The sequence below is a fragment of the Echinops telfairi genome, unplaced genomic scaffold (genome assembly GCF_000313985.2).
Source record: "Echinops telfairi isolate 266 unplaced genomic scaffold, ASM31398v2 ScPeMD7_3533;HRSCAF=4204_1, whole genome shotgun sequence".
In the NCBI taxonomy this organism is placed as follows: Eukaryota; Metazoa; Chordata; class Mammalia; order Afrosoricida; family Tenrecidae; genus Echinops; species Echinops telfairi.
This window is the reverse complement of record NW_022107432.1, coordinates 15,231,064-15,244,973: the sequence shown is the minus strand read 5'-3', so window position 1 is coordinate 15,244,973 and position 13,910 is coordinate 15,231,064. Positions and strand designations below refer to the sequence as shown.

The 13,910-nt window shown below is 39.8% G+C and overlaps 1 protein-coding gene across 1 annotated transcript in view; it reads left to right on the top strand.

The window, feature by feature from the left end:
• The window catches only part of TFAP2D (transcription factor AP-2 delta), a 66,953-nt gene extending 53,334 nt beyond the window's left edge, over positions 1 to 13,619 (top strand). The window contains exon 8 of the mRNA XM_004696362.2: positions 13,400 to 13,619. Within this exon, the coding sequence (XP_004696419.1) occupies positions 13,400 to 13,619 (220 nt within the window). The remainder of the gene's footprint in view (positions 1 to 13,399) is intronic.
• The last annotated feature ends 291 nt before the right edge of the window (positions 13,620 to 13,910 follow it).

Below are 13,910 nucleotides of genomic sequence, written 5' to 3'. Positions count from 1 at the left end.
AGAAAGGGGGAACTGATCACAATGATTGACATATAACACTCCCCGCCCTCCCACCAGTGGGACAAACAACAGAAATGTAGGTGAATAATTTATCAAGGGGTCACAAGGGTGGGAGGGTGTGGGAGGGAGGGAAAAAAAGAGGGCTCAAGTAAAAATAAAACGTTTTTAAAATGATGATGACAACATATGTACAAATGTGCTTGATACAATTGATGTGTGGATCAATCCATACATCAATTGTATCAAGCACATTATAAAATGATTTATAATAAAGTCTGAGGACACTAAAGAAGAAACATCTTTAATTTAAATTCCCAAAGTAATTGATGTACTTAGGTGCAAAGAAAAACATTGCTGTAAACAGATCTATTTTGTGAGCTAAATAAAGGATAGTCTATCTTTAAATAATATTCTAAAACCACTTCTTTGTTGTAAATTATTCACTGGCAAAACATCTAGCTTTAAAACAGAGTAAACTAGGGAAAATGTTGTATGAGACCGCTACTATAAGGCTATAAAACAAGACAAAAAGTTCACATACCCAGGGGAGCAGGCTGTGCAGTTTCCCAAAGGAGGGAGGACCAATGTGAGAAGATAAAACAGTAGACTTGAAGGCTGACAGGTCTTGACTTGGGTAAAAGGTAGGACAGAGATTCATCAGAGGAAGACCAGTAATCAAGGGAGGGAGGGAGGCGAGAATATGGAGGGGGTTTGATGAGTGGTTTAACTGTTGAATGCAAAGCTGAGAGTCTGAAATGCCACACACACACACACCCCACCTAGTTCACAATGAAAAATTCATTTAAAAAGGTAAACTTAAAAGAAAATAAGCAACCATTTTAGTAGACAAGAGTAATGACATACTCTTTTTGTATCCATCCACATTAAATTTCTTACCTTCATTTAGCATTTAAGCAGAAAATTAAAGCATTAAATAAATTGCCAATATTTTCTGTACTTTGCAAGTTGCAGGGCACCAGATTAAATGCTGTCGGGGGTTATATGAAATGAAAATAACCCTCGCAGATCATTTGATCAGGCTTTCATGGATATGGGGACTCCTCAAACAACAAGCCAAAGGCAATTGGGTCTAATAATCAGTTTCAAACTGATATAGGCCCCTGTATTAGTCTGGGTACTTTAGAGAAACAAATCCACAGAAACTCATGTATAAGAGAGAGTTTTATATAAAGGTTAAGTGCATATCAAGAAAACATCCCAACCCAGTGCTGCCCAAGCCCACAAGTCCAACATTAACCCATATGTCCAACACCAATCCACAAAGTCCTCCTTCATCTCACAAAACACACACTATGACGCCAACTGCAGGAGGAAAGCCAAGCCAGTGAACATGTAAGCATCTCAGCGCTGGCAGGGGTCTCCACACAGGTGCTCCAGCACCCAGGGCTGCATCAGGGTAGGTCCATGTGGCTTCTCCTCAGGGATGTCTTGCAGGAAGTCAGCCCAGCTGAAGCAGGGAACTGGCTAAGGCAGCTGCACTCTGGTCCAACTGTCAGAAAGCAAGAGACCCGAGAACTAGAACAGCGAGGCTCACTGAGCCATTTATCTCTCCACCCTTCAATTAACCCTGCATGTGTTTGTCAGCCAGGTTGGCACAATAAACTAATCACCTCCTCCCCAAAACATTACACCTGTAAATAATTGGCTTTGTCAGATGCATGTTTGGGGGAAGACATGGGGTACAATTTTTATGTAAATTGTTTCTATCCTTGTTGAGCTGTGATTGAGGGATAGCAGTCCACAGAGAGACAACACAGGTTCAGGAGAAGCACTCAGGTGGATGTCAGGAGGAATAGCTTATTATTATTATTATTATTATTATTATTATTATTGTTATTAATGTTTCATTGCTGATTGGGTAAAAATTTACAGAGAAAATGAAAAGTTTTTCTTTATGTTTTTATTGGGATTTGAGTGAAGATTTACAGAGGCAAGCAATTCATTTTCAACAGTTCATACACATTCTCTTTCATGACAAGGCAAAAGGCCTCTCCTCCCTGTGTTGTCTGTTCCCATTCCATTTTCTTTCTTCCTCCTCCCTGCCTTCTGAGCTTTGTCCCTGGGCAAATGCTGCGCGGTTGGTCTCATGTGGTTAATTATTCTTGGGAGCCCATACTTCCCTAGTGTTTTTGTTCGCCTTGTACATTTGGCTATTGTTTGACTGAAAGTTGATCCACAGGGCTGAATTCAATTTTGAACTTCAAGGGTGTCTAAAGGATAGTATTTGGGGGTTTATACTTGTTTCTATATGACCAGTAAGCCTAATCTTTTTCATTATTAGGAATTTTGTATCACAGTTTTCTTCCACTCTATATTCTATTGTGATCCCAAATAGAGCAGTCAATAGTGGTAGCCAACTACAAATAGAGCAGTCAATAGTGGCAGCCAACTACCATCTAGGTCGTCTGATTTCTGAATGGTAAAGGCTGAAGTTCACTGGTCCATTAGTCTTTTGGACTAATTGTTTCCATGAACCTTTGATTTTCATTACTCTTCTTCAAAGAGGCAGAGACTAATAGTCCCATTTTAGAATGGCCACTCACAAGCTTTGTAAACCCACAATTGCTATTCATGAAAGGTCTCTTTGCCTTCAAGTTGATGCTGACTCTTAGAGACCCCGTACAACAGGACAGAACTGCAAGCTGTGGGTTTCTGAGATTGTAACTCTTTGTGGGAGCTGAGAGCTCTTTCTTTCTCTCAAGGAGATTGTAGTCCAACGTGTAACCACTGCACCACCAGGGCTTACCAGAGAAGGACATAGAATTGGCTCTGGGGACTATGTTATACCAATTGACTGTGATGTCCCCTGAGCCTTTGGTACTTAGTCACCAGGTCCAGCAACTCATTCCTTCAAGGTGTTTGGCTATGGCTAAAAAAAAAATTCATACTTTTACCTACTATATGCTGTGCTATATCCACTGATGTATTTGCATATATGTGTGTGTGTGTAGAAATACACTCTGTCAAATCTATATATATTTGTGGATATATATAGATATCATGGTCACTGTTTCATCCCTGTTCAACTTGCATGGTTATGTATTTACTCATAGATCCTTATTATTACTGTTATTGCAAGATTGGATATGTTATAGTTTATACCTTTGTTGTCCTTAACTCTTCTGCTCCTCTTATTATCTTCCTTTGCCTTGATCATTTTATGCTGACCTCTCTCTCATTTTATATTGTCTTTTCCTTCCCATCTCCGGTAACCATCAAAGGATATTTCTTTCTGTGTGTACATCTTTTCTTAAATCTTTATAATAGTGGTCTCTGCAAAGATTTGGTCTTTTGTGATTGATTAATTTTACTCAGGATAGTATTCTAGGTTCATTCATGTTATAAGGTGTTTCACCAATTCATTATTCTTTAACATTGCATGTATTCCAGGAGGCCTACCTTAGTTTCTTCTTTATTACCAGTTGAGTGTGTGGATTTATATAAGACATTTAACCTCTCTAGCGTCTGTATAGTCATAATATGCTGGGGTGGTTAACCTGGATTATCTCCATGGCTCCTTCTCACCAGTTCTTTCTGTCCCAAAGCAACCTCATATGTGCAGAATAGAACTGTGCTCTAGAGGGTTTTCAGAAATACATCACCAAGTCTGTCTTCCAAGACACCTCTGAGTGGAATCAAAGGCACAACCTACTGAATGGTAGTCGAGAGCTTCACCATGTGCTTCACCCAGAGACTCCAAGGCACCTTCTAGAACTAATTATATTTACCCCAGCCTCAATTTATTTCCCCAATTTTAAATAATCACTTACACTATTATTTCAAATTCTCATATTTCTTCTCTTTATGATCTACAAGTCAATAAATGAATTTTTAAGGCATAGTAATCCTAAGCTTACCATTTCCATCTTCCTATTCTAATTAGGAAATATTACACCAAAATGGAAGGAGAGCAAATTCTGAGAAGAACCTAAATACAGGAGATGGTTAGTTAATTTATTCATCAACTCCATCCCCTTGTCTAAAAAAGAGAGTGCATATTAAGAAAGAAAAATCATTTCCCTTCAAAAATTTGCCTTGAATGCAGCTGCTTGGTTTCTCCACCTGTGGAATGAGCTCCCTTGAAGTAAACCAACATCAAAAGGTCTCATCCCCCTTTGACCCTTTGGATGACGTCAGCAAGAGTAGCTGGAGGCAGGCGCCTTAAACGCTCTGGCGGGACACACGTCCCTCAACAGGGCAGTGCTTCAGGAGAATCATAACCAGAGTTCCCCAAAGTGAGTTCCAACAGACGCTAGTTCCATGCAACTCCCTGCTAGTGTCCACTAGTCATGGTGATTTTCAAGTCAGGAAATCCTGCCTCTTAATATCCCTCTTAAAGTGTGACCGAAATCTGATGGCACAAAGTCAACAATGCTACTCAAAAGGATAAAGGTGCTAGTTTATCCAGAGGCGCCTCAGAAGAAGTGCTTGGGGATCTGCGACGACAGACGCAGCATTGCTAACCCGATGGATCACAGTTTTATTCTGCCACACGTGGGAGCTCCGTAAGTCCGAATTGACTTGAAGCAACTGGTTTGGTTTTAATTTGGTCCTTTATGTTGTATCCTTTAGTTGAGTTTGGTCCTTTATGCTTATTTTTTTAATCAATAAACCTATTGCTGTCAACTTGACTCTGACTCATGGCCACCCTACAGGTGCCACAGTAGAACTACACTCTGTAGGGTTTTTAATGGCTAATTTTTCAGAAGATCACCAGGTCTTTCTTCCAACAGCCATTAGTTTCTTGAAGTATGACCAGGCTGATTAGCATATCAGAGAGCTTCAGAGTCCCAGTGAAATGGAAGGAATGCTTAGCCCTATGTTTCAAACACTTGATAACAGAACTTTCCTTTTCTCAGAATATCCACTAATAGCTTATAGAAGTATAGCCTTGCAAGAATTCTTGTAGAAATGCTGGAGGAAGTGCATCATTCTCATTTTCCTAAGTCAGAAAACCAGACACGGTTGTCAGCTGCTATTTCTTGACACTCAGCGAGAACATCCAATTCCTCAGCTGTAATGGAACTGAACGGCGGCCGTGGAAAAAGGACTGAGGTTTGGACCCATGCCAAACCAATTAAATGAGCATCTCTGGGGTGAGACCCACGCACTGATATTTTTTAATAATCTCCCCAGGTGACTCTTATCTGCATCTAGAGTTGAGAACACACGCTGAAGGAACCAGGGCGCATTTGTCAGTGCTGTCAAGGCCTTGCCAATGAATCGATTTCAGTTCCACACTGCCAGAAATTATACACCTTCAGTATGCACCCCAATTAAACTCCATTTTAGAAGGACTTAGGACCATCAGGTAAGAGAATTGATGTAGAACCTGAACATAATAGGTACATTTCCCCTCTGTCCCTTCAACCAATTAGGCTAGAAAGAAAATTCTAGGGGCGATAAGCCCCCAGCTACTTTTCCTTGAGCTCAGCGCCTCACTCCTCTGGCCATAGCCAGGGATTTTACTGCTTGAAGAGAGTTGAAGTGCCTTATCCCCACAACTCTGAGAAACAGTCAAGTTCTGCAGTGAAGCCCCACAACTCTGCTAGTGCTCTCGAAGGGCTTTTCTCTGGCCTCCTGCCCTGCTGGCTGTTCCCATAATCGGAAGTAGGCCTTTTTCTGTCTGCCACCTAAGACGGTCTTGGGGATGTATGGACTGAGCCTCAGGCTACGTATGTACCTAAGTTGGGCAGTTGTTGAATATCCAGGAGGGAAGGAAAGTGGGGCTCATCTTCCCTTTACATTTTACTACCTGGATGTCTCTGAGAGGCCAACTAAGGGTTGAGATTGGTGATGAATAGAGCTGCACACAATTCTGGAAATCAAAAGATACATCAGAGCAAGCGCATATTGGAATGATGTAAAGTTACAAATTAATAGGTATAACAGTCACAAACGCTGTCCTAGCCTTCACGTGCACTCATACGTGGAAGATAATGCTTATTGGTCAGCTTTTCCAGCCAGAAAGGTGACATTTTACAAAAGGAAATTCACATCTTGAGCATTTTGCACCCCAAATGAAAGCTAGAAGAATCCACCCATGGTTGGTAGAATCTCTGACTCAGTGTTGACTAGATAATATGACAGAGACTCATTTACTTTTCCATCCATGTTGGATCAGTGTTTGTTTAGTGGGTGTGCTGAATTCCAACCTCTTTTCCCGACATCAGAATAATTCAGGGGAAGATTCCAAAGGAATTTGCTGTAGGCTGTGTTTTAGAAAATTACGTTAGTGGTTGAATTTAAATTACTGCAGACAAAGTGACTGAAGTCATGATCAAGCTTTTCTCCAGGACAATTAGAACAACATGGAAACACCTTGGAACAACATTGCTTTAACACACTGACAAAGCTGGTGAAAGGCAAACCACCCTTACTTAGAGTGAGGAATGTGAAATCGCCCTTGCTATTGTCCATTTAGAATTCTATGTCCAGTTAGAATCCTATGTTAGCTGATGGTCCAAGCAAGTACAGAAGCTTTGGGGGTGGGGTAGGGGCTGGATTTCACCCCAAACAAAACATATATACCTAAGCAGGGATCACAAAATGTGAAAGGGAGTTTGGAAAGTTTCCTATTAGTTCCTCATCATCGGTGGCAAGTGGTGCATACATGTAGATACTGTGTTGTTATTAGCAACATCACAGGTTTGATGTTGCAGAAAGATGCTTTAGAGAATGCTAATTGGGAAGTCTCAGATAGATAGATATATAAACTATGAATAAAATTAAGAAGATGAATGTTAAATATATGTTCCATAGCCTCCTCTGACACCAGGTGCTATATACTAAGCAGTCTTTACTTTCTCAGTAGATGACTGTATTGCTCACAGTCAGTGGTCAGAACCTCCCTGCTCCTAGATGTGGATCGATCATAGGAAAATGAAACCCAGGTTCCTCAATCTGGCTTGAAAAAGCAGTTCAGGGTAATGGTGGCTTTTAAATCTGATGACCTACGGAGCCCCAATGATGTAGTGGTTACACATTGGGCTGAAATCTGCAGGCTTGCCTGTCCAAACCACCAGCAGCTCCTTGGGAGAAACACTGGGCTTTCTACTCCTGCACAAACTTACAGTCTGGGAAACTCACAGGGGGTCACTATGATTCGATGGCAGTGAGGGAGTAGTGAGTGAGAGACTTACAATCCAAAGGAGTCCTAGTTGGCATGGTGGATACATGTCGGGCTGCTCACAACAAGGTCAACAGTTCAAACCCACTTCTGATCTCAGAATGAGGGTAGTTCTAGGAGGTGGTACAGACTCTATGGCAGTGAGTGAGTGAGTGAGTGAGTGAGTGAGTGAGTGAGTGAGTGACTTAAAATCCACAGTCTTTCAAATTATACTCTTGCTCTTTTAAATTCACTGGTTTAGTAACTATTGTTTCTATGAGTTGCTCTTAAATCGGCTCTCTCCTGCAGCACCGTATAACACTGATTTGTTTTTTTATCCACGTGAACAGGTTTTTCTTAATCTCCCTTAAATTTCATGTCATTGATTTTGGCCCACCAATTAAGCTGTCCACCACATTAAGGTATTTCAGGACTTTGTTTCTATTATCTGACAGAGGAATTTCCCTCTCCATTTTAATGCCAGTCATTAAGTTAAATACCCATAATGCTTTCTCTATATCTTCAATCACATTGTTAATTAACATGGCCAGCAAAGCGGATTAATGAGAGCGCCTCCCAGCACTCCACTCCTTGAGATATCCCTCAAGGTTGTCAACTGCCTTTAAATCCACAGTGTGTCTTCTTCGAACAACCAGCTATGGTTTACCCTTGACTGCTGTTATATTACTCACCCCCTCTGGCCCAGCTTTTCACTTGGATGATGGAAGATTTGCTGAATACATTGCTAAAATCCTACAGTAAATGACATTGCTACTGCTCTAATAACTTTTCTTAATGAAAAGGTGCTTTATTGAAACATGTTACTGAATCCATGCAGCATTTCAGTAATCACTGCTATTTTTAAAATGCTAACAGTTCAGATTTTAAAATAGCCTGTTACATGAATAAATGATGATAAATCCTCATCATGGTCTTCCCTGCAGAAAAAAAAAATTTTTGTTAATTGCACTCCCTTGGTTGATTCTCAGCGTTATTAAGTTGAGTAAAAAGAGTCAGATACTCCAGGCAGAATATAATAAATGTTCTTTCCTACAGCATTGTGGGGAAAAGTAAAAGTAGAGGCAGAAATTAGAACACAGCTACCAAGAGGTAGGAGTGGGGAGAGTGAATTGGCTACCAAGAGGCACAGTGGAACCTTTTGGAATTTATAATGGTTTTATGTCTGTCAAATTTCAACAAACTGTACTCTTAAATAGGACGATTTTAATACAGTTCAACTCAAACTTGATAAATGTACCTTAAAAAACTAACTCATCTCAGAAATGTTAGGGATCTAGCTAAAGGTTATTTAGAAATCTAGAGTTTCTAAATTCCATCTGTCTTTTTTTTTTTCTCCCCAATTTGAATTTTACTTGCATTTCCCCTGTTCCATCTCACTACTTCCTCTCTCATCTCCCTTGTTTTCAGAGATTACCTGGCCACTCTGGTATGCAGTAACATGTGCATGTAAATTTTGTTTCTAAGTGAAAAATGTCATTACGAATTTTAAATTCTTTGAAAATGGGCTAAATATTTTAATTACTACTGGAGCTGATATCATGTAACAACAATAATAGCCTTTGCTATGCTAATTAGTATTTCCTCCCATTACTGGGCCTATATCTGCATTGTTCCTCATTCTTGGAACATGACTTTAAAAGTATAACCCCACCAGACTGGGCAGCAAGAGCTCCCAAATGAAACCCAGAGACATTTGGTCTTTTGATAGCTCAATTATCCTCCACACCCCTTATCCTCTTAAACTACTTCCTCCTGGAAGTGACTCATACCCAACACTAATAATCCAGTCAGAAGACAACGCCAGGGAAAGTGTGGGTAGATAATAAGAGCTCCATATCTCGGTCCTATTTGCTCTTATTGTTGCTGGTGTGTGTAGGAGGGGTTCTTTTTCTTTTGTTTTGTTCCAACACTTTTTTAAGATTGAACTATAATTTTCTACTACCAATTTACAGGAGAACCCCCAAATCACAAATCTTTGGAGATACATAATACAATCTTATCTGTCACTTATGCTAAATGCCTGGCATACTCTGATGATCAATTCTTGAAGGCCTCGCATGCTGCTCTCTCTCCCTTTCCTCGCTTTGCTGACAAGAGCTTGGCTGCACCTGCCGATTTTCTTGTCATGGTCTTCTTAGGACGTGAACCTTTTAGGGAATGTTGATTCTTTTTCTCTAGAATACTATTAAGGTCTTCTCACAAACTTCTAAATATTTTAATCTTTTGGCAAGACTACTTTTTCAACATCTTAATCAAGAGACCAGGGAACTAACTTCATTTTTAAAAACAGTCTCAAAAGACCTTTGACTGGTGAGGAGAAAGTAGACTGACAAGAATGAAGAAGGACCAGCAAAGGTGCACAAGATACGAGCAGGTCTCCCAGTGTGGGCAATAAGCCTTTCAAAAAACAAATCGGAAACATGATATGAAGCGCAGAGAAAGAGACTTAGGAAATTAAATCTGTTAAGTAATTGGGCAGAACAAGTGTGTCCTCCGTCACCCTTCAACAAAACCTTTAAAATGTGCCAGGAAGGTGATTCACCTAGCATGATGCTAGGGCGTCTCCTTCACATGTTTCATGAGTATAAAATTCCAGAATTTTTTAAAATTTAGAACTTCTCTATTTTTATCACCTACTTCAAGCTATCATGGCTACTATTTGGCCCAGAGGATATTTGCTTCTGAGAGGGTTTCTGCTGTTAAGCTGGTGAGGGTGAGTGAAACTGGTGAGAGCAGGAACTGGGGGGAGGTGCAGGGAGCTACCTTGTTGCCCCACGTTGAACAAGATGCAGTGGTCTTGCCACTTTTCTATTGCTCTCTATTAGAAAATACTTGGATTTTACTTTCCTGCCCAATTTCTGCCCTTCTGAGGTTTAGGCATTTGTAGGTTTTGCTGGATATGTAAATATAATTTTAATATTAAAATAAGATTATTTTCTCAAAGCAAATGTAAGTCACCTTCTCTGGTGTCAAAATTTTTGTAGATTTGACTCTAGTTTGTTACCCTTTGGATGATGTTTGCTCTTTTTTCTGTCTAGGATGGAAATTCAACCCTATCATTTCTGGGTTTGCTTTGTTTTTTAGGAAACACTCATTGATCTTCCTCCTTATTTGTTTATTTGTTTATTATTTGGTATTTCACTGTCAGTGAGATATGCACCGATTTTTCTAAAACACTTTGTGGGCTACCAGTTTAGTATGATCTTCCCAGAAATTCCTTGTAAGCATTTTGTGAGTTCACACTTTCGTCTTTGTTACTAGTCCTATTGTGCAACGTTCAACTTACTTGAATTATTTGTATCTTCATTTCAATGAAAATTGTTAGCAAAGAAGCTATAGCTTATCTATGCTAAGTGCTATACAGAGTGTGGGGTGTGCTTTCTGATGCACACGTCAATGACAAATTAGGGCAACTACAATCAACAACATTTGCATGGGTCATGTCTTTCATGTTGAATAGTCTACAGTTAATTCTAGCCTTCTTTGGGGGACTGACCGGCTTCTCAGCATCCATGCCTTTCTGACTGTGACCTTGCTTTTATGAAAAGTACTGAGAAAGCCTTAGTGACATTGAGCTGAAGCTTAGGTTGCATACAACCTAGTCAGACTATCCTCATTTTACAAGGCTAAATAACATCCCTCAAATCACAAAGCTCTTTAAAGTCAGAGGCAATTCAAAAACTAGTCATTCCTGGCTGGCCATCCAATTTGCAGATGATAAGACACTGCTAATGATGGACACCTTTTAAAGGCAAGAAAGCCCACCCACTGAAGAGGGATCCCAGTGTCAGAAGACTCTCCCACCACAGTGACAACTCTCTTCTGAGAACGAGAATGAAAGCATTTGTACAGACTGAGCCACTTTACACTTGACTTTTAACATGCATGAAAAACAGTTTTAAAAATTGTCATCATCCAGACCTATATGCTCTGCACAGAGCTCAGTTAAGTCAAAGAAAATGAGCTAAAACTGCTAATAGAAATGTCGATTTCTCGGTGACAAAGAGTAAGACACCCTCTCATTCCGAGAGTGACAAAGTCAGAAGGCAGCCCAGAAAACCAGCTCCTCGGACGATGCAGAGGTGAGCCTCTCTGGGCCTCAGTTTCTTCCATCATGAAACAGAGAGAATAAAACTACTCCGTTGTCTCTATGGCTGTATGTGATAATACAGACAAGGGACTTACAGTACAGACAGGGAATAGCATGTGAGTCAGAACACAAGAAATATGAGTTATTATAGGGATTTTAACTTCAATGGGATTGCATTTTGTATGCTCAGCTATAGAGTAACTGTGGAGTGAAATAAGGGCTATGCAGAAACATTTACCCTCAGTATTAATATTCCAAATGTCAGAGTTACCACTATGTACCTTTTACTGACCATTATTGAGCACAGATATCATCCCAAGCCCTTTGCAAGGAAACTCATTGATCATAAACAGCAAGATTTCCTTACATCCTATTATCTCCACTGAGACATACTAAGAGTGCCTGATAGTGCAGAGGTTAAACATTAAGATCGTATTTGAGTTTCTAGACATATTAGTAGTCTGCATTTATATATATATATATACCTGAATTTACATATATATATATATATATATTTACTGAACTCACTGCCAATTCTGACTCTTTGTGACCCTCTAGGACAGGATAGACTACAACTCTTTACAGCCTCATCTTTTGCACACATCTCTCTCCAGGTACAGCCGGTGGTTTCAAACTGCTGACCTCGTTTGCTTAGCAGTCCAATACATAACCCACTAACCCATCAGGGTTCCTTACTATGAAGGATTCTATTGATTTTTGGAAACTGTTTCTGTAATAGCAACCATAGCAAATTTAGATATGTAGACAATTCATGGCTTTCATGTATTGACTATGTAGCATTTATCAATAATGGTTTTCTGTATTATTACAACACATCCGCTATGGGGTGAAACTGATAGAGCAGTGGTTCTCAACCTTCCTAATGCCTCAACCCTTTAATACAGTTCCTCGTGTTGTAGTGACCCCCCGAACCATAAAATTATTTTCATTGCTACTTCATCACTGTAATTTTGCTACTGTTATGAATCGTAGTGTAAATATGTATAGGCAGCCCCAGATTGAGAACCACTGTGGTAGAATGTCATGTTAGAACAATGGACCTCAGTGAACATACTAGATTGGTCTTGTTCACAATTGGAGTAAATCAACACATGTGTTTGTTCAACCAGGAATTATATTTGTGAGAGCTGTTAGGACTACCAGTGCTGAGGTTGTCATACTTCCTACATTTGCTTGTTAACTGTAATGATTAGTTTGTCTGGTAGTTAACTGCTTAGACTCAAAGGTTGAGTGGTTTACATAAGATGGAGTTTGGTTTCTATCTCATTTAAGAGGCTGAAAGGGAGGTTTCTTCCATCTTATTCTGAACCCATTCTCTATGTGATTATCCTAATCTATGTAACATAACTGGGTCACTGCTATGGGTGGGGGAATAGAAGTTAATTAATTTCCTTTTAAGCAAATGATGTATGAATTGCATTAACCACTTCCTTTTTTATTCTTGTTTTCATTCTTGCGAGCTTAGTCCTATGTTCAAACCTAATTTCAAGGAAAGCTGGGAAATGTACCCTCAAGCTGGGGGAGGTCACAAGCTCAGATAACACTCCAGTCCAGTGGATCCACCCCTGCCCTGGAGTGGATTCTGACTCATAGTGACCCCAATGGACAAAGTAGAACCCAAGGGGTTTCCAATCTAAGCTGGTGGCTTTGAACAGCTAACCCCTTATTAATAGTCAAGTACTTCAACCATTGCGTCACCAAGTATTCTTTACTACTAGCAAAGAAGAAAAAGTTGATGTTAGAGGAACAGCTAATTATCTGGTACACTCAACCAAGTGTGATTCTTTTAGAGATCTATGCACATGCAAATATATATATGCCATTCTTAAAAACGAGATAATTCCTTAAGGACATTTGAGTTTTCTTACTACTTTCTTGTGAGATGGAGAATCAAGTCTTCCTGGCATTTATTGCACATCAAGTCTATAACTGACAAGTTTTTCCAAATTGAGCATTGGTTTCTTGTGGTTAAGGGCAACTCACTGAATTGTTGTTATCTTCCACAATGTTTATACCATTGAAGAACGTAATGAATGTCTGTTTAGTTGAATGCTTTGTATTAAACGGGGATGGGGGTGCTGTCTTATACCAGATGAAAAGTTTTCATCTCTTCTTTCCTGACCATTTCTTATTTTCAGTTTGATCACTCATGGCTTTGGGACTCCAGCAATATGTGCAGCTCTAAGCACTTTCCAAACCGTCCTCAGTGAGATGCTGAACTACTTGGAAAAACATACCACTCACAAAAATGGTGGAGCAGCGGATTCTGGCCAAGGACATGCCAACTCGGAGAAAGCCCCCCTGCGGAAAACTTCAGAGGCAGCCGTGAAAGAGGGCAAAACAGAAAAGACAGACTAGTTACATCAAATAGAATCTATTTCCAGAGAGTCTTGCTGCTGATATTTTTTCTAATATATATATCATTGAGGGTGATTAATCTTCAGTGGACCAAGTCTCTTCCCTTCTTAACCCTCCATTAAAAATATGGAAAAGAAAAAAAATAGGACAAAAAAAGGAAAACAGCAGTGTAACCGTGTGATGAAATTGTCACTTTTTAATTTTTAGTTATGATAAACTCCTTTTGTGCACGTAATTTATTGTTCTGACTTAGAGACATCACAGTTTTTAAGCACTTCTGGACTTTGGAGA